This window comes from Gallinula chloropus (assembly GCF_964237585.1).
Source record: "Gallinula chloropus genome assembly, chromosome: 2".
NCBI lineage: Eukaryota > Metazoa > Chordata > Aves > Gruiformes > Rallidae > Gallinula > Gallinula chloropus.
In genome coordinates, this window is record NC_140086.1 from 43,057,136 (window position 1) to 43,078,938 (window position 21,803).

At 40.5% G+C, this 21,803-nt stretch overlaps 1 protein-coding gene across 1 annotated transcript; it reads left to right on the forward strand.

The window, feature by feature from the left end:
* Positions 1–660: 660 nt before the first annotated feature.
* Positions 661–21,597, forward strand: OPRK1 (opioid receptor kappa 1; the record flags this gene model as incomplete). The annotated part of the gene is made up of 3 exons (XM_084260802.1): positions 661–920; positions 15,854–16,206; positions 21,065–21,597. 3 exons carry the CDS (start codon positions 661–663, stop codon positions 21,595–21,597), a joined length of 1,146 nt encoding a protein of 381 aa, XP_084116928.1.
* Between the last annotated feature and the right edge of the window lie 206 nt (positions 21,598–21,803).

A 21,803-nucleotide genomic window follows, 5' to 3' on the forward strand; every position in this document is an offset into this window, starting at 1 on the left:
GCTGCTTCATTTTTTCTTCTTTTCCTGCGAAGAACATCTGTTTGAGGATTCCACTCCTTTTCCTGGACTAAAAGAGGTATTTTGTGACATTAATGTCTCTTCTTTAAAGCAGGTATGGGATTTGAAAAAAAAACAACCCCTCATAACCAAAGTTAGAGCAGGATGTCAAAGCAGATGTGCAGAGAGGTTTCTCTCTCTCCCCACCTCCTCACCCCCTTAGAGCAGAGCTTAGGCAGGAAGGACCCCTGTCAGTAGGATATTGTTTGACTTAAAATATGGAGGATGGGAGAGAGAGGGTTAAAGTGTGGGGGTGGATCTGAGCTGTTTCCCGTCTGATTTGTTTCTCTGTGCAGTCTCTGAAAGTGGAGGAAAACTTTCCTTGTCTACCTGGAGGAGCAGCACTTACCTCTTACATAGTGAGATGTAAATCTTGTAATTATTTAATATGAATGTGTTTTGCTTAAATCTCTGCTTGGTGAATTACAGTCCCCATTACAGCAGAGCTCCCCTTAGCATGTAAAAATTTTGGAGGTATTAAAGTCCAGTGGCTGTGACTGCACTTCCATTCCTTCCCCTCTGTTCCCTCTTTCCAGCATACTTGCCTCCTGCTGTCTGCACCCTCCTCTGGGTCTCCTTCCTGCCTGAGCGGGCTGTGCCCCTATGGATGCCCCGGTACAGATTTTCCGGGAGGAGCCGGACTCCACCTGCTCCCCGGGGCCCTGCCGTCCCCCCAGCACCAGCAGCAGCTGGCTCCTGGGCTGGGCAGACTACGACAGCAATGCCACCGGGGCCTTCGGGGACGCGCAGCACAACCACACCAGCATCTCTCCTGCCATCCCCATCATCATCACTGCTGTCTACTCGGTGGTCTTCGTTGTCGGCTTGGTGGGAAACTCTCTGGTCATGTTTGTCATCATAAGGTAAGGGGCTTTGGAGTGCCTGACCACAGAGGTGCAAACGGCCACCCCTAAATTTGGCAGGGGAGGGATGGGGTTAGTTTATGGGAGCTCTCTGGGAGTGCTTACTTGAGGAGCTGGAAGAAAGTACCCGGCATGACCCCAGCCTTGCCAGTCCCAGCTTGTTTGCCTGGACGTGCAGTCAGAGGCAGAAGGGAGAAGCTGCTTAGAAGTGCTGAATCCCGCAGCCTGCTGGAAAGGCGCTCTGTGCCCCAGAGCTGCGTTCATCGGGTGCCCTCTAGGGACGAGAAGATGCTGGCATCCGAGGACAGCTCCGGCGGAAGGAAAACTCAAAACAGCTTCCCCCCCACCTCGTGAGGAGCCCCCGAGGGACAGCGTATGTATCTGCTGGTGTGGACTTTGATATGTCACTGCCTTGTCACCCGGTGGCTCGTTCAACGAGTTGGGGGGGGTGGGGTGGGGAGGGGAAAGGAAACGATAAAGATACGTGGCAGTGCTCAACATAAGGCAAGGGGCATTGCTTCTCTGTCCAGTGGTGTTTAACTCCGGTTGTTGGTGTTGGATAGAAGGAAGCGAAGCAGATGCTGAAATACCCTCCCTGTTGTTTTTCAGGAGACAGCTGGGTGTCTGTGACAGGCAGTTTTTCATATGAAACCACTTAATGAAATGCACCGATTGTGATTCCCCTTAGGCTCAGGTATTGGTGTGTATTTTAGCTTGCACTACGATTTCTCTCTCCTTTTGTCCTTCTCCTTTGCAAAGTATAAAAATGTTTGGAGAGTGCTGCTCAGCAGGGAGATGATGAGCAACCAAAGGACTAAAACTGTGTAACTTTTTGGCCTCTTGCTTCACAGTCCATTAGAATCCTGCAAAAAATTCCAGAAAAAAATTTACAAATTGTGATGTATTTATTGCTCAAATGAAATCAGGTCGTGCACAGAAAGAAAAAATGGAGGTAGTGGAAGAGATCTTGTTAGTAAAGCATCCATGATAAGGGTGAAGCAATTGCAGGATGGTGAAACAATTGTCAGACTTGGTATAGGGGGAACTTAACTAGAAACAGTGAAGGTATTGATGGGGTGCTTCATGAAAGATGAGTCATAACCAGATGAATACTCTTCAATAATGGAAATAAAATCCCCTTGCAATAAATAAAGATTCCTGTGGTCAATGGAGAAACTGGTTTGCTCCAGCTTTCTGATGCTGTAATTTTTACACCCCTACATGCTCTTTTCCCTTCATTCAGAGTAGAGATTTCATTTCTTTTTGTATTTCTCTTGCAAGAAGAGAGACTCTGTACTTGACAAAAACACTGCTGCAAATGCAGATTTTTTTTTAAGCCATCAGTTGCTAACAATGATAGTCCATTAACTGGCCTGGTCAATGGAAATATATTCAGATTCAGCCAGAACCTAAAAGCTATCATGTGTGGATTATACTGGTGTATATGTATTTCCTTTCTTTTCTCCTTCTGTTAGCCCCTAAGATTATTTTTGTGAGGATCTAACTAGCTATGGCTCCCTGTCCTACCAGTTCCTACATTAGCCTTTTGCTTCAGTTTCCTCTTGGCCTATCTCTTGGTTACATGATCAAAAAAAACCCCTAAAAATGACAAAATACCCATCGGTTTTTGTTTTGTTGTGGGTTGTGTTGGTTATTTTTTTAAACCCCAGTATCCCTCTCTCCTAGCTTTTCTCTGTGGCAAATGCTTTAAGCATTGCTAGAATCATTAGCCAAAATGCCTGTACATGCAGACCTACAGTTTCAAACATTTCTTATGAACCCTAAATGTTCATGCAAGAGGTGTATTTTTTCATTCTTGTCCTATTTTCTCATTTCTCTCTCTCTTCCTCACATCCATTCTCTGCATGACTGCATCTCAAGATGGGTTTTTCATGAGCCATTAAAAAATATAGCTTGCAGTGATGTCCTTTTGTATGGAAAGCCAAGGTCTATATGAAGTTTGTGAAAGAAGGTGGCAGGGGAGAGGGAAATTGTGTTCCCCAGCTGTCCCATGTTGCCTCTCATCCAGCTGCCACAACTCTAAAGGATGATGGGGACACACTGTCTCTCTTGTTCACCCTCCAGCTGAGCACAAGGTTTGTGTGAGGCCCCCTCATTGTTGTTTTTTGCCTCTCTGAATCCCAGATCTGCTGTTCTCCTCCTAATCCCCTCTAGACCCGCAGACAATGCAGGTCTGGTTCTCTTCCCTTTGCTCTTTCATCAGCACATGGTTTTAGAAGAGCTCAGTTGTAAGGGCCCTACAGTGATCACCTAGTCCAACTGCCTGACCACTTCAGGGTTAACATCAAATCATCTTTTGGGTGGCACAAACAAGACTCCTTTTGTTCTGATACTTTCAATGAAGCTGTTGAAGCATCAATGCTGTGGTAGATCCAGGAGAATCCAAATAGTCTCAAGATGCCTCAGAAGCAGGCTCAAATTCATTCATAAGCTGTGGCATAGGTAGGCTTTGACCTTCCTTAATACATCCACAGGGACAGTTTTGCAACTTCTGCTCAAGGGCTGCTGAAGAAGCCTGGGGAGACCAGTGAATCGGCATGTCAGCAGCATGCATTAGGGGTGCTGGGTGCCCAAAATCTCCTTCAGGTGTGGTGGAGTGTGTTTCTGCTGTGAGGGAAAACCATCTCAGAGTTCCTCCAGAGGAAAAACAACAGGAGACTGGCATTTTGACATGTACAAACTCCTGAAAGAAAAGTAGCTGAGTCTGGGACAGCTGTAAAGAGAGATTTGTGTTGAAGACCAATTGGGAATGGTACTTTAGTAGGGTGGTGGCAGCATGGTCTATTAAATCATGTCTCAGGAGACCTGGATTATTCTTTTGGTTTTGCTACCAGGCTTCAACACTTTTTTTCTGTCCTGAGAAGGTCACCTCATAATCCTGTGACTTGGTTTCCTTGTGTGTAAAATGAAGATACTGGTATTCACTGTCTTAAACACACAGCAACTATTAGATTTATAAGCCAAAACCCAACCAATAAAAATCCTAAGAGAGCAAGACTAGGACTATTGTGAGCACTTCAGAGTGCTCCAGCACATATGAGTAGTTATTTTCAAGGTGCAGAAGGAGCTGTCTTGAGTACGCAGTGGACCCTGCACCCTTTGCATGTCTTCTGCAGTGGGCACTCACGCTGTGGATGGCTTGCAGGAACTCTTCTCATGTTCACCTCAGCTGTGAGGCACATCTATCAGTATCAGTCCCAGGGCATCTGCAGACAGCCCAGCAGCCACCTGGGTGGACTGACAGTGCCTTGCTCACGCCGAGCCAAGGCACACGAGGTGTCATGGTCTCCTGCGGCTGCTGCTTTACTTGGGGAGAGAGTAGGAGAGAAAGAGGGCATCATGTTGCCTCGTACACAGGTGGGAAATGTGGAAACACTGTCCTTCCCCTATGGATGAGGAGAAGGGGCATGAAATGGATTTGTAGAAACCAGGTGAAATTACCTGACCTCACCTGAATAAAGTTGTACAGCTGTGAGTGTCTTGGCATAGTCAGAGACTATCTCAACCCCAAACCTTTTCTTTTGAGATTAGCTTTACCTCTGAGGTCTTAGAAGATATTTCTGGAAGTGAAATAGTTGGCTGAAATTGATAAGTCAGTCTTGTCCTTGGAAGCAAAAAGTCTTTTTCCTCCCTTTCTCCTCCCTCCTGACTTTATTTCTCTAAAATTTAGTGTTGATTTTTAAAGAAAATGGTGCTTTCCAGTAACAACTGTAAGGAAAGAAAAGTCCCCTGACTAAAGTTGTAACTTTAACTATGGATTCACTCTTACCAACACCATAAACTTACTCTGGCAAATACTCTGAGACACGTTTCTTACCCCACTCCAGATTCACTTTTTCTAGGTGCCTTACCTCCATTGTTCCTGAAGTCATTTACTGACAACAGTTCCCATCATCAGGATCTTAACTAGCCTATCCTGTCTTTCTTTAAAATTATCTTTCGAGCTTCCACTGAACTGAATAATTTTCTGCATTCAAAAACAGTTTTAACAAGAGGCTGTGTCATAGATATGTAGATTCATTCCTAAGGGAAAAGAAAAAGCTTGTATTCCTCTGCTTAGTCTAATGTGGAAAAAAAAAATCTAACTAGTAATACATTTTTATTCTTATATTCATCGAGTCGAATAGCATCTTATGTAACAGGAAGAGTCTGTTAAAAATGTCATATAAAATCAACTCCTTTCCAGATTGTTTTTAAATCTTCTCTATCATTCATTTCACGAGAATGAAAAAAGATATTTAAAAAAGAATAAAATTGAAATGAATTTAATATATTGGTTTAAATCAAGATTAGATTTTGGCAACATCAAAACATTACTTCTCAATTTGCTCCAAATTATTTTTCCAATTTACTTAATCTATATTTGGGAAGAATGTTGTTCTGAAATGAAAAATGATGCTCCAGAAGAGTCAACCTAACCGAATTACCTATTTCCTATTACTTGCAGTCGGTATGATTTCATTCTTTTATGAAATCATGGTTTTGGCTGCTAAAACTGAAGGACTACCTGTATGTAGGCCTACCCTGTGAAGTTTACAGCTTTATATCTTTTTCTACCCAATCAAACATCTGACACCTTACTCCTATCAGTACACAGGTATCAAATGAATCAATAGTAACTCACTGCAGGAGCTCAGAGCATCTGGCCTTACCTCACTGAATGAAGGTAGGTTTGGTAGGTTCTGCAGGGTTTGACCAAACTTGTCAGAATTTTCATCATGACTTTGAAGACTGATCATTACCAACACAAAGAGCAGCGTAGCAGGAAACACGGAAGAGGACAGGTCTATAAAATAACAGCATAGTTTAAACAGTTATTCAAACAAAATTTAAATGTCTTTAATACATGTAATACCCTGGTAGACAATGAATAAGTGAGACCTCAGGTTTCTAAGCAGACAAGAAACTCAAGATGAGTTCCCAATATGACACTGTGGAATAAGAGCAGATTCTGAAAAAAAACAGAGAGAGAAATTATTGGAAGGGCTATTTCCTAGAGACAGCATTACAGAGAGGCTAGAGCTTATGGTGAGCAATCTGCTTGGCTTCTGAAATGTAATTTGGTGTCTATCCAGACACTTCCGCTGGGCTAGCGGCCAGGTGGTCATTTATTTCAGAGAAAAGCATAACAGGAATCAATGTCTGGATGCAAGACAAATTATGGGGAGCCCTTTTGAACTGTCAGAAGTGAAAACTTACAAGAACTTTCCTGCTGGTGAGGCAGAAAACTTGAGATAGTGTCCCTGTCCTCAGCAAGGAGAGTGGTGAGGAAGCTCATGCTCCTGGCTGTAGTGTGGGGAGGGTGAAGATGATGTTGGGGGAGTGCAGGCTGGCTAAGCCCTCCTGGTGAAGGGGACAGAGGAATGACTGGGAACAAGGAAAGAATGTGGACCCTTTATTTGTTTTTTCCCAACAGAGGATTATGAATTTGCTGAAGGGGTGATGTGGCAGGGAGTTCTTAATGACTGGGTGGCCTGGGATGCACTAAGAGCAAGGAGAGATAAACTTCCTGGCTTGTCAACTCTCCCTGTCTCGTCAAAGAGTGATTAGTTTTTCCCTTAAGTGAAATTCTCTGAAACAGATGAGTTCCCAAGGATAGCTTTGAATTCAGTAACATATTACTTTCTAAAGGAAAAGCATCCAGAAAACCTTCCATATTATCTACTTCTGGGAAGTTTACTTCATGTCTGTTTTGGTACTCCCATCTGCAAGAATTGGTTAATTCTTGTGTGAAGTGTGAAGCCTGTGCTTTCCTCTCCTTGAGGAAAACTCTGCACTTTGTTTGTTGTTGGAGTTTGAGACACATGAGGAAAGGGCAGCATGAGTGTTGGTTTGTGTGCTGACAGACGTGAGTGCACAAACTGAATTAGCTGTGGGGAAGGGATGTGTAGAGATGGAATGAGGACATAGGCAGAGGAGCATCTGACCAGGCTGGCACTCTGCAGAATGTATAAAAAAGAATATCAATAAAGAATAGGTAAGGGTGCACAGCATTTCCATGGTCCTTTGGGAAGTTTGTATGCTAGCCTGTGTATTATCTTCAAAATATTTCTTTTTCCTGAAGCCAGAGGTTTCAGCTCTCATTAGATTCACCTTCTAATCCCTAGGGAAGTGAAAATTAATTCTAGGCAGTTTGCTATTTTCAGTTTTGAGACACTATTTATGATGAAATCTCTGTCTTCTCTGCATGAGTATGACAGCTTGGTGTGATTTACTTTAGTGCATGAATTTCCACTAATACATGGCAAGAACATGTCCAGATCCTTTCTGTGTCTTCCACTCCTCACACCAGTCCACTTCTGCAACACAAGGTGCCCTGTCTGGCTGTTCATCTCTGATCTAAAAGTCAGTGCCATTCAGGAGTGCATTGTGAGTGAATATCTAGGCTTAGAATCATAGAATCACAGAATCATAGAATGTGTAAGGTTGGAAGGGACCTTTGGAGGTCATCTAGTCCAACCACCCTGCAGTAAGCAGGGACATCCCCACTAGATCAGGTTGCTCAGAGCCCCATGAAGCCTGAGCTTGAATATCTCCAGGGATGGGGCCTCCACTACCTCTCTGGGCAACCTGTTCCAGTGATCTATCACCCTCATATTGAAGAATCCTTTCCTAATATCCAACCTAAATCTTCCCTTTTCTAGTTTAAAACCATTACCCCTTGTCCTATTGCTTCCCCAACTAAGCTACCCAGCACTTGGAAGACAGGATTTTATATGTGCTGACTGACTACATAGCTAAATCTGCTTGCCACTGTGCTGTAAGTAGCCTAACCACTGTGGCTACCATAGAGCAACTGGGAAAGGCGGCCCTCAATATTGACAGATGGGAATCTGAATAGTAGGATTAGTTCGGACAAGCCATTCAGTATTTATTTAATGTGCACACCCAGAAGTTATTTTTACCATGCTGCTGGCTGACAGACAGCATCAGGTAATATGTCTAAGAACTTTTTCACAGTGGGGGTGACAGAGCCCTGGGACAGGCTGCCCAGGGGGGTGTGGAGTCTCCTTCTCTGGAGATATTCAAGACCTGTCTGGACGCCTCCCTGTGCAACCTGTCCTAGGGAACCTGCTTTGGCAGGAGAGTTGGACTCAACGATCAGTGGAGGTCCCTTCCAACACCTACAGTTCTGTGAATCTGTAAATCTGTGACTTGCTCTTTCAGAATGATGGGCTTGTTAAAGTGTACAGGAGAAAAAGAGTATTTTCAGCATGGAAGCTATCAGCTGTGCTGTTCAGTTGACACTGTCTTAAAGTTTCCTGCATTTTACTTATATCATCGCCTTTGTATTTTCAGCTGGTCTGTGCTATGGGCTTCTCTGAGGTAGGTATGGAAAACAGTTGAATGGGTAGGGTCCAGAAAAAGCCACTTGCCACTGCACCCCCGGCTGCCTCCTGTGAGGTACCGATGACTTTTCCCTGAGCTGTCTTGCTGCTGGTGTATGCATTTGTTGCCTTGCCATATAATTCTGTACTTGTGCTACAGTGAGGTCCCTTATCTCCCATTCAACTTTATTACAGGAGTACTGACCAGAGATTCAGGTCTCCACATGGCCAAGTATGTGGTTGTCCTATAAAACACTCTCAGCAGTGGCAGCTATTATTCATCCCTGTGGCTAAATGCAGACCAGGTGCTTTTTTTTTGAGAACAAGAGTGATACTTACATCACTCTTGGGGGGCAAGGACCCCCATGTGAGAGATTGCTGAATTCTTTCCTTATTTGTCTCCAGAAGAAACATCTTAGGGGAAGCAAATGTTGATAACATTTGTCTGCTTCCAATCAACTTCTGCATGCATAGCTACCTATGGAGATCAGATCCTCTCCAAAGAATAAGAGGGGAAGTAAGACCCTGAAAAATCTTCTTCTGGATCTGATATCCCCTTGAGCAATGAGATTTGTTCTCTTACCAGGCAACCTCTGTACTGCTTACTTTCCTCTTCCACAAGCACATAGGAAGCACTTTGATCTGCTAAGGGAGCTCATGCCGTTCAAGAAAGAAACCAAACCCTTCTAAGAGAGAAGAACAATTGGAAAGGTGTGTGTTAACAGAGACAGAGACTCAGCACTCATCAGGGATGGGTGGATGGGCTGTGTAACATCCTGGGAACTCCCCATAGCATGACTGGTCACCAGAAAACATCTGCAGCAGTAGTAAGTTTCTCAAGAGACAGGTTCAGCTGCTTGACAGGGTCTAGGTTTACCTTTCTTACCAATAGAGGTCAAAAGCTCAGCTGTGTAGTCTAAGCTAATTGTCTAGGCTCAGTAATAATAACAATAATAAAAGAGTCACACTGGGTTTAGATAAAGTATTGATTTTGCAGAATTCTGCATTCTCACTGCTTCAGTTTAAGCAACAATAAACCACAGAACATTGATGTTTCTATGAGCTCCCCTAGCAAAATCATGGTACAGAAGTACAAATTTCACAATATTTGTGTTCCCAGCATTAAGCATATTTCTTCTAAAAGGGGCTCTTAAGCTTGCAAAAAAATATATGCAGGTTTGAACTTCTATAATTCAGAAACTGGTTGTTTAGCTCAGGAAGGAAAACTTCCACATGTAATCTAAATTTGCAAGATCTTGTTCAGGCTCAGTTTATGGCTAATTCAGAGGATGAATGCTAGTGGTAAATTTTAAGCATTTTAATGATACCTTCTGACATTCAGGTAGATTATGTTCTCTGAGGGGAGAATACAAGACAAGATTATGCTTTTCTTCTTTAAGCTGATTAAAAATAGGTACCCACATGTGCTTATTAATAAAGACAATTCCACTTTAGGACAGTTTTGTAGGCAACAGGTGCAGTTTTTTGTAGTCTCTGAACAATTTTAATGCTAAAGACAGGCAACCTTTAAATGTGTGCAGTAACAATGTTTGCCTTTATTTTTTTCTGAGGTCCTAGCCTTTGCTAAATTCTGTCTGTCATTCAAAACATGGTAATAGCATATAACCTGATATGAACATAGAAACTGCAGCATACTAATTTTTGCATTCTTTAAAGTACCTCAGTCTTAGTTTCCTATTGGCTTAAGCCTTTTATATTAACTTATGAAGATCCAACAGATAGCTGGGCCATCCTTTTGACATGGTATTTGTTTAGAACAGATCCTCCTGGGTTGGGATTTTGTTTGTTTGTTTGTTTGTTTGCATTTGATTGGGCTTTCATTTTTAATTCCTCGCCCAGCCCTCGTTCTGACGCAGTCTGATATTGAGAGCGCCTTCAGATTTAGAGCTTTCCTGACTAAGATTTTCAGCTGCTCAATCTCCATATACTTCATTCAGAGGTACCCAGTGGAACAGAGCCTGCATCCTGCTGATAGGTGGTTTTGCAATTTGCTTTTAGATGTGCTTTAGCTTTCATTTTCATCCAGTGACTCAGGTATCTGCCAAAAATATGTTTGCTATACCTCATTTTATTTCATGCTTTTGTACCTTCGCTCTGACACTGTACGCTGTTGTACTATGTTTGTGTTTCTCCTCTCCCCATCCCTCATTTCATACTGCAGGGAACATTCCAGCCTATTACAATTATGTGAAAAAAGAACTGACCAGAGCTTCCTTCTCAACTTGTATTAGCTTTACTAATGTTATGGTGTACCTTAGAATCACACTCCTTTTGTCTGCTTGAGATAAGAACTTTAAAGGGTGCTACTAGCAGATTTAGTAATGCATTGTGATTATTTTCTGAAAGCATACCAACATGCTTCCTTCTTCTCTTACCACGATTTCATTGATAAGGTTAGTCTGGAGGTGTGATTTTTTCCTATTCACTGTCTTAAAAAAATGCACAAAGTAAATTCTACTCCAGAAGGAAAACTACAGCAATGATGAGTCAACTGAGAAATCAGGGAAATTTTCTAAGGGTGTGATTAAAATCAGTCTCAAAAAACTTTTGGAAAGTAGACTTAGCCTAAGGTGTGATAGTTTTGTGAATTTTACATCTGAAATATAAGTAGACATCATTTCAATCTTGCTCCTTAAAAACTCCCATCATACATCCATCAAACAAATACATCCAAACAAAAGTTTTATTTTTCATCCTGACTATTTTTCAGCAGGGTTTCCGTATATCTTCCAGTTATTTAAAGTCTACAGAGGCTTGAGGCCTGCTTATAGCTCAACAAGTAGTCTTGAGATCCACCAACTAACTTAAGTCATCAGAGGTTTTTCTGCCTCTTGAAATTAGATTTTAAGACCTGATTTGAGAGGTACTTTCTATTCCTATGCAGTACTAAAAAAGCTGTTGTCTTAATATGAAATCCCAGTATTTAGCAAACCATTTTGTAGACACAGGATTTCCCATGAATGGAAGTTATTTATCAAAGACATTGAGAAGCTGTTGGTTATTAATAATCACTGTGGCATCTATGTTGTAGTTATGTCCAGCCAGTTATGTCCTGTTCTGCTAGATCAAGTAAAACAGGTAGTAGTATTTTTTCCGAAAATTAAATTCAGGTATTCAATCAATAATTCTAATTTTTCAAAGGAAGGCAAGATTACCATAATTGATCACTGTTTTGACCTTGTTTGAGTGCAGATTTGGGGGAACATAGGATATGGTAGGAAAACCTGAAACCACATTTGCAATTTGGTGCAACAGAATGAGCTGTAGAAAAGCAGTTAAACCCTTCATCTCATATTTGAGACTCACTTCAAAGTATCTGACAGCAACACCACTCACTCCAGTACTTTAACTGGACTTTTGATTAAGCCTGCAAGCACATATCTTCAGAGGCGTGTCAGCCTTCAATAATTTTTAGGTGTTTAATTAAAAACATGGAAAGGAGTTCGGATGACTGAGCCCAGATTCTCAAAGGCATTTATGAATTTTATTAACTTCTAAATGAATGTATGATTTAATCTAGATTGCCTAACAACTTTAAAGACCAACATCTCATTTACATGAAGGCCAATGCTTTCAGGTGAAAGTAATCAAGATCTTTACATTACTAGTGTGAGATCAATGAGTTTTAACATTGCATTGGTAAAACGTGCTTGGACTTAGCATTGCTGAAGTTAACTAGTACAACCTTCATCCCTGAGTTAGCTACACATGATCCCTCTGCAGCGCCTGGAACAACTGATTGCCTAAATTTAATAAAGTATTTACTGGAACAGGATTTGTTGGTCTCTCACCTTCTTTAACATCTGCCAGAAAAGGGGTCAAGTCCCTAGTCTTGGCTCAGAGTGAGTGGTGCAAGGAGGTGCCTGTGCTCTGTGAGCTGGGGTGGATTTGGGCAGGGCCAGTTAGTCATGATCCAGGTGACACTTAGTCATTAACTACATGACCTTTAAGGTCCCCTCCATCCCAAGCCATGGGACTGCCAGGATGGTGAGCTATGGGGAAGCATGAGGTGCACGCCAGGTGAGGTTATCAAAGCTGGGATTGCTGTGTGCATATGTGCTCCTGCAATAAGCTAAAGCTTTCACAGAGATTTATGGGAGGAATGGCACGCTGGGGGTTTTTCTTTTCCCAGGTATATTTTCACTTCCATATACAGCTTTGATTTGTTTACACTGGAAGTTGTCTAAATGCTGATGCTGGGATGAGTTTATATTTCTTACTACCTGTGAAAGATGAGACAGCCTTCCTGTTGGATCAATCGTAGTGAAGAAAACTAATTTTGTTACTTGTGCATGTGTTGCATAGTCCAAAAAAATCAAAATTGTTCTTTTTACATGTATAACATAACCAGTGTATATACAGAGAACACGCTTAGTGTTGCAGCTTCAAAAATTCTAATTCTGAAGTTGCCTAAAAAACTAGTGGCATTTTATAGTGGATCTGTCTTACTCTTCCACTGGAAGGCTGGGGTGAGAAGGGAAAAGGTTACCAGGAAAATATGATATAAACGGTCATAGTGTCACAACAAGAATTGAATTCAGGTGCAAGGAACAGGAAATGTCTGCTATAAAGTCTTTCAGATATATTTTTTTAAAGGTTAAGAAGATCCTCTTTGTTATTTTTGACTTTTCTTATTTACTTTAAGAAAAAAAGGCCAAATGAATTCTTCTAAATGTGAAAGCAAACTTTACCTATCCAAACCCTTGTGAAAGTTTTCCAAAGATATACAGAAGTAAGGATTCAGAAGACTTGTTAGCTACCTCATCTCCGCTTATCATAGGCCAGACCATTTCATTTAAATATTCCTGTATTGACTCTGGTAACTTGTATTTGACTGAAGCACACCCTTTGCAAAGCAGCAGACATTGATTTGGACACATCAAAAGATGGAAAAGTTACTCCTTTCTTGTGTGATTTGTTCCCAGTAATAATCACCTCAGACGTTAGGAAAAATCCATGATGGTTTCTAAGCTGAGTTTGTCTGGCTTTGACTTTTATGTATTTGTCCTTGTTACGCTTTTCTTTGCAGTCTGAAAGAACTCTTCAGTACCTGCTATTTTCTCCCTGTGGAGGTCTTCAGACACTGTAATCAAGTCACCTCTCAGTGTTCTTTTTGATAAACTAAATGTGCTGAGCTCTTTAAGTTACTCGCAGTAAGAATTTTCTCCAGTCCTTTAGATTATTTTTGTGGCACATTTTTATGTATCCTTTCCAACTTCTCATAGTCTTTTTTTGCAATCTGACCAAGACAACAATTCCAAATATCATTGGTGATGTCCACTGAAGTAAAATCCCCTTTCTACTACTCCTTTTCAGATATTTAATGGAAATTAGTCTATCTTAGCACAGATTTGCAGTCTGAGTGTTTAGTGAGTTTTTATTCAGTTGTACAGCTGAAATGCACTCAGTACCTGAAAAGTGCCTATAAGAAAGCTGGGAAAGAACTGTTCGCAATGGCATGTAGCAGTAAGATGAGGGGTAACGGTTTTAAACTCGAAAAAGGGAGATTTAGGTCGGATATTAGGAAAAGATTCTTCAGTATGAGGGTGGTCGATCATTGGAACAGGTTACCCAAAGAGGTGGTTGAGGCCCCAACCCCGGAGATATTCAAGGTCAGGCTTGATGGGGCTTTAAACAGCCTGATCTAATGAAGATGTCCCTGCTTACTGCATGGGGGTTGTACTAAAAGACCTCTAAAGTTCCCTTCCAACCTAACACATTCTATGATTCTATGCACTCAGATTTACTTTTTTTTTTTTTAAACCAGGAGGAAAGATCCTGGTCTGTTAATGTGTCTTACATTTATTTCTCCTAGCTGTATGCTCTCACATTTGTGTGTAAGTAGTGCCTTACAGGTTGTCACATGACCTACAGGACAGACTGCCTCCTCAACCTGAGGAGGTTCGTCTGGGAGGGGGCACAAGCCCAGCTCTGACTAGTGGGTGCCTCCTCACTCCACCTTTGATCTCTGAGAAGTTCAAACTGGGGTAGGAGTCTGGACCACAGTGGTCACACCATCAGTGTAGAATTTTTGCTGCTGCTTCCTTTTATCTGTCTTTGCTCAGAGATACCTAACGTTTCACCAGCTATGGCTTTGTTCAGGATGTGAGCCTGGGCATGGCACCTGGGTGAGAAGGGTTTATTTCTCCCTTGCAGTTCTCTTTTCTATGCTTTGAACCAGCATTTGGGTTTATGTTCTCAAAAAGTTGTCATGAGAGAGTTTTAGAAAAAATGGCTCTATTTTTAACATTTTTTATTGATAATAGAATGACATTTCTGTCCGTATTCTAATTAATAGCTAATTTACATATTGGGCACATTTAGTCAACACTGCACTTTTTTTTTTTAATTATCTTTAATTTTACATATCAAAGTTTTAAAGACAAATAGACACACTGCCCTATGTGTTCATTAGCTGAACTACTTGAATCTTTTGTTTGCACTGTAAAATTATTAATGAAAGCATAGCAAAATCTAGCTAGATGTGTTTCTGTCTGTGCTATGTGTGTATATTTTAGTTTGGGCAGACATTCAAAATATGGGGCTGAAATAATCTTGAGAAAGAAAATCTGTCATTGAATCTGATAATAAATTAACAGTAATGAGCAAAAGTAACTAGCTGGGGAGTAGCATTTCAGAAAGGAGTCAGGTATATCCCTATGTTAAGAGGAATATAGCATCTTCCTTCACACTTTATGTCCATAGCAGAGCTGGAAGCAGTCCTTCACACCTTGGGGCACAGGCTGTCCCCCCAAAACTGGTATCGGGGCAGAACAAAGCAGGATGTTGTTTCAAAAGAAACTCAAACAAACCTAATCCTGGTATTCTCTGAAGGGTGATGTTCTTACCAGCTGGGCAAAACAAGTGCTTCATTTTGATGAAGTTAAGGGATGAAGAAAAAAATATTGGTATGACCATTTTTTTTACCGCTGTGGTATTTAAACAATAATCATCTCTTACGTTGGCAGTCACAAGAAAGCGGACTGGGAGAAGCTAATGATAAGAAAAGATAAGAAATGTGGAAAAGAAGGAGCAAAGAAAGGGGTTGTCTAAAATATATATAAATTGGCATCACTGTAGAGAATTCAAGATAGAGAAACTACTGTGTAAGCGGCAATCCAGCCTTGCAGGTGCAACAGTTTGCATGAACTCTTACTGGAGAATGGGATAACTGTTCCTTCCACAAACCAGGATGCTTATGATCACTGACAGTTAGTTAAGGAAAGGAAATTGAAAACATTTTGATCACTTGCAAATGTAGCAATGCTATTTTCTTGTAGAATCATATGAGAAGATAGAATTGAAGCAAGCATTTGACTAACTGGATAAAAATGTATTCATGTAGCTTGTTTTCCCTGTGGTGAACAGTTCTAGCTGCTAATGCAGGTGCTGACAGACTGAGTCAAATATATTCACTATTACCCCAAGGGTTTTCCATTTGTGTGCACTTCTGTCAGAAAAAAACCCTAACTATGGCAAAGTCTGACTGTTAAACCATTATATATCTGAATGTGCAGAATCATATTTTGAAATATTAAAGCCTAAAATATTTCTGTTTTTCAGGTACACAAAGATGAAGACAGCAACCAACATCTACATTTTCAATCTGGCCATGGCAGATGCCCTGGTTACCACGACCATGCCTTTCCAAAGCACTGAGTATCTGATGAACTCTTGGCCCTTTGGTGATGTGCTGTGTAAAATAGTTATTTCCATTGACTATTACAACATGTTTACCAGCATATTCACACTGACCATGATGAGTGTTGATCGATACATTGCTGTGTGTCACCCTGTCAAGGCTCTGGACTTCCGTACACCTCTCAAGGCGAAGATAATCAACATCTGTATCTGGTTGTTGTCTTCATCTGTTGGCATATCTGCAATAGTTCTTGGAGGTACCAAAGTAAGGGAAGGTGAGTATAAGCATTCAAAAGTCAGTCTTTTTGTTTCTTAAATGATGAAAAATATAGCTTTGAATATTGATTGAACCTGACTGATCCCTTCTTCAAAAGGTATGTCTACATTTCTGACACTTTAAACTGTATTGTGGAACATCAGTGTTTGACACATAAATCATTTAAGCTCGGTTGCCCTGGCCAACAAATGCACTTTGAACAAAACTCGCTTTGAAGCATTGTCTGTGCTAGAATGAGACCATCAAAAACTTCTAGCAGACAGCAGGGGAAAATAATCAGGAATTTGATCACAGCAGACAGATCAAAGACCAGTTTAGGGTGAAACTTTACATGTGAGCTTAAGGTGCTCTTTATAGGTATTGTGAGAGTAGTTCTGATGAAGGTCCAAGGGCAGAAACTAGATTGCTTGTCATTAGTATTCATATTACAACTGTCATTAGTATTAAGATTTAGCAGCTTATTATCAACAACCATTTCACAGAAACTTGAAGGCCTGGTAAGGAAAGCAAAAGTCAGCAGTAGCTGGAGACAGAAAATCAAGCGAACTTAAACACATTGGTATCTCAAATTTTTGTTCAGAAAGGGTTGGAGATGTATCTGGAGACTTGGAAAAGCTGAGAATAAGGACCAGCAGAGGAACTGGGAATACAGACCATGGCAAGGAAGCAATTAGAAGAACATCAAGTCAATGATACCTGTATGCAGACCACCTGTAGGCTGTGCTTGAAATTTGTAACCCATGAAGGACTGTGTATTTAGCCCTTATAACTGGAGACTCATTACCAAAACTTCCCTGCTTTGGGATTAATCCGATTTGAAATCCTCCTTGAGAAGGAAAGGGAAGAACCATTCTCACACACGTATATTTCATACTCAGAGGCATGACTGTGGTGCAGGAGCACCTCAATGTCTCCAAAAGGCTTCAGGTCTCTGATGTTGTCCTTGGGTTGGGGCCATCCTGTTAGTGAATGTCTTGATAAAATACAAGGCACACACATTTATTTGTTTGTTGTATAAATACTATTTTTAAAAATTACTAATAATTTCCTGAATTAACCAACTTTTCTATTAGAAGGGCTTTGCTCCTCCTGAGAGAAATGGCAAACTTCCATCAGGACACTTTTATTTGACAGAGACAAGAAATGCTGCATTAAACTGTACAGCACAGATCAATGCCAACAAAACATTTCAGGAATCAAGGGCTGATTGATTTGGCTGACAATGTATAGATTTTGTTCCTGCAGTCTGTCTTCTGGTGTGTAGGGGACAGGAGAGTTCTCTGGAAGCTCTTCTTTCAGCCCTCTGGGGGATCAAGTGTCCTGGTTTGCAGTGCTGTAACTTCTCCTCAATAAAGCTATGGCAGTGTCTAAGGAACAATGACCAGCTCAGGAAACATTGGCTGCATTTGGGAAGAATGATTGCATCACTATGTGTGTGATCTTGAAGGGCACGAGATGGTGATTTGTTGGAGCATGCTTAACTAGGAGAATATTTCTGTCATTCACTGTAAGCATCACATTCAGATCAAGGGTGAGGCCAGCAATGATTAAATGCTTTTTCCACACCATGTGATAGGCAGCTTTTAGTGGTTGTTTTTTTATCCTGAAACAGAGACCAGTAATACACAGCTCAGCTGGGCCTAACATAGTTGGAAATTATTGGCAAATGCTCATCAGGCCCTACTGTTCAGCTCTGCTGAGGTCTCTCTTGAGCATTTACAGCCAATTACCTTGTCTGGTGTGTTCAGGAATTGCTCTGACAAATGCTGAGGTGGAAAAAGCAAGGATCCTCCCATTGCCTGACAGCTGGAGCTTGGGACTGAAACTTTAATTTGGTCAGAAGAGTTGTTGTTTATATGCTACAGGGACTCTGTTGGATTCGGATTTAAAGGAAAACTGTTCATCGAATGAAAAGTTGTCATATTTAAAGTTCCCACCCCATGCCCAGTTAGTCCATTTCTTTCTCACAGGTCAGGGTTGCTCCCAGCAGTGTCCTTCCAGATGCATTTTCCCACAGAATAAACTTTACATCTGTATAAATATTCCTTCCCTGGCTATAATGGAGCCTTTCTTGATGAAGAATTGTTCATTTTAAAAAAATAATTAAAAACAAAGGTACTATTAGTATTCCCAGTAACAGTATGAAGGCTCCATTTGAATACAGAGGAATATGGGTGCTTCAATGTTACATAATTAATAATATATCTAACAAATCACAGAAGCACAGAATCACAGAATCACAGAATCATTAATTTTAGAAAAAGCCTCCAAGATCAACCAGTCCAACTGTCCCCCTACCACCTATATTACTAACTAAACCATGTACCTCATCCAACCTTTCCTTGAACACTTCAAAAGACTTTGACTCCACCACCTCACTGAGCAATCTGTTCCAATGCCTAACCAATGCATTTCCCATGTCAAGATTAAGATTATTTTCAATTGGTATCTTATCAAACACACAAAAAATATATATTTACACTAAAATACTATCCAGAATACAACATTTTTTTTTAAATATATTGAGGCATTTGGACATTTTGGCTTTCAGAGTGGAAAAGGAAGGAAAAAAGTGGAAAGAAAGGAAGGAAGGAAATCTTAGGTACTCGGTTTGTGCCAGTTCTGAGTTCTGCATCTTTTCAGGAAACAAGAATAAAATACAAATTGGATTTTATTATCTTCCAAAGTTTCTGAAAATTATTATGATATTGTGCATTATGACAAGATCTTCATTGATTGTTTGCCTGGAATGCATTTTTTTTTTTTTTGTTAATTGTTGTAAATTGGGAAAATGTAAATGGATTCCATACAATTGATAGTGTTATCTATATCAAATGAAACATGTGAATATTAATGCATTTAGAATAAGATTTTCCATAGAAAGCAAACTGTAATGAGATCATTAAATTTGTGTTCAATAATTTGGAATTCTGAAATACCATTCCAAACTACAAATGATATTAAAATGTAGCAAGAATGTCCTAATTATTTTCATAAATATGTCAAATTATGTCACTAGGTCTGAAGAGGCAGTTCCCTCTGGGAGGTGACTTCATTGAGTAGCTGGATGTGGTCTGGAGCAGTCAGCCCTGATCACATCTTGCTTTTATACAGAGCTGCACATCTGGATGCAGCTTTACTAGTCTAGGTATTACAGCTGCATCCAGATTTTATCGCTGCTGCTATGCTGTGATTACTACAAATAAATAATCAATGTGAAAACTTCTTTGAAGGTGGTTGTTGACATTTCTAGAATAAAAATAAGTAAAAGCAACTACACATATGAAAGTCTAGATCACAAGTTATTTAGAAAAGTTGACTGAGTGTCAAGATTTTGACAAGACATACCTGCTGTAAGCTTAGTATCCTCCATCAGGCTTGAAAGATATGTCATTTACCTTTTCAGCTTTCAGAATCAGCCATTTGTTGTTATATTATTTAAAATAAAACCTCAAAATGTTTAGCCTTGATTTCGACATTTTTATTCAATGTTTTAGTATTCAGTGCCACGCAGAACAGCTTTCTGATATCTAACCATGAAAATGTCTGTATGATACCATAATGACAATTTCCCTCCCTCCCCCCAGCTGTTTTCAAAACAAATTCTTTGCAATATCATCTTGACTTGTGAGGCATTTTGATAGTGAGGAAATAGAGCTTGATGGAATTTTTCTGACTAATTCTACTGAAGACAGATACAAAAAAGTGATGTGCAAGAATATATTGAATCATTTCACCCTTAGATCTGGTTCAGTAAAACCCAATAGATAATAATTTGAGAAGAAATGACAAATTCAGTAGGGGGAAAAAAAAGAGTAATGCAGTACTCAAGAGGATAAAATCTAGGCTATAATTCAGAGTGAAACATCCTTGTGCTACCTTGACTTGTCTTCAGTAGAGTTTAACTGCCGATAGTAGTTGTAAATTTACCTCTTCTCTTGCCTGGCCATTTATCTTGCATCTTGGTTTATATACTGGAAGGCTCCAATGAGGTCAGCAAATGAAACCTCAAATATTTCATTCCTTAGCAGCCTCCTGTCAGATGGAATGTTTCTGGGACATAAAACAAAGTGACAGCCCGTGGCTCTGCACCCTGGCATGGGGAGTCAGAAAGGGAGTGGGCTGGTGTCAGCGGCCCGGATCCTGCAGTCTCTCTGCAGGCTGAATTTTCAATGACATGATCTGCAAAAAGAGCAGCTTCCATTTGACTCTGTGCAGGCACATATTTTATTTGCTTCTATTTAACTGAAAAGACGACGTTGCCAGGAAATAAGTTTTTCTGAATGCAAGCACTTACGTGTATTCCTTTTGCATGGAAGAGGGCACGTGGTAAAAGATTATTACACAATTAGCATATATTGGCAAAATCTTCCTACAATCAAAACCTCGTTCAGCTCCCACCCTTCATACTGAAAATCTGTCTCCACCCACAGACAAAAACATATGTAGTTAGATAATAATTTTGGGATTTCTACTCCACTGAACACGGTACTCATGCTGGCTTTGAATCTCAGCAAGATTCAAATGGAAACATCTTTACAAATTTTTATTTTTGTGCTCTGCATTTTTAGGTCCTCCCATGGGAAACAAATTTTATAAATGTTATGCATTTTAAAAAGCCCCCATCTCTCTAAGTAGTTTCTAGAGACAGCTGCATAAAACCAGTTTCAATGGCAATTGAAAGCTTTCCTTGGAGTGATTTAATGATAACTCAATTTATTAGTATAATGATAACTCCATTTATTAGTATCACATTACATGATAATCACTTTTTCTAGCTTATGCTATGATAATTATGTTGTTTAGAATATCTAATAATAAAGCAATTTTCTTCTTCTTGCTTCTTTCATTCCTAGATACTTCTGGCACTGAATGCTCCTTGCAGTTTCCAGACAGAGATTACGTGTGGTGGGACATCTTCATGAAAATCTGTGTCTTTGTCTTTGCATTTGTTATTCCAGTTCTCATTATAATAGTTTGCTACACCCTGATGATCCTGCGCCTTAAAAGCGTACGGCTTCTCTCAGGCTCTCGAGAAAAAGATCGAAACCTGCGCCGCATCACCAGGTTGGTTCTTGTGGTCGTGGCAGTTTTCATTATCTGTTGGACTCCCATTCACATTTTTGTGCTGGTTGAAGCGTTAGGGGATGTGTCCCACAGTACTGCTGCTATATCCAGCTATTACTTCTGCATCGCTTTGGGTTACACCAACAGCAGCCTCAATCCAATCCTTTACGCTTTCTTGGATGAAAACTTCAAGAGATGTTTCAAGGACTTCTGCTTCCCCTTTAAGATGAGGATGGACAGGCAGAGCACCAGCAGAGTCAGAAACACTGTGCAAGACCCAACTTACATGAGGGAAGCAGACGGGACAAACAAACCTGTATGACTAGTCGTGGAAATGTCGTCTTACTGTCCTCAAGAGAGAGAAGAATCCAATGACCTAGGACTAACGCAGATTACCACTGCGGTGTGAACTAGACTCACCCAGACAGATGATTCTGGAATATTTCAGAAGTCCTAACTGTTTGAACTAAAGCAATTTTATTACTGACAAACAAGAACCTCCTGAAAATAAGCTCAAATGAAAAGCAC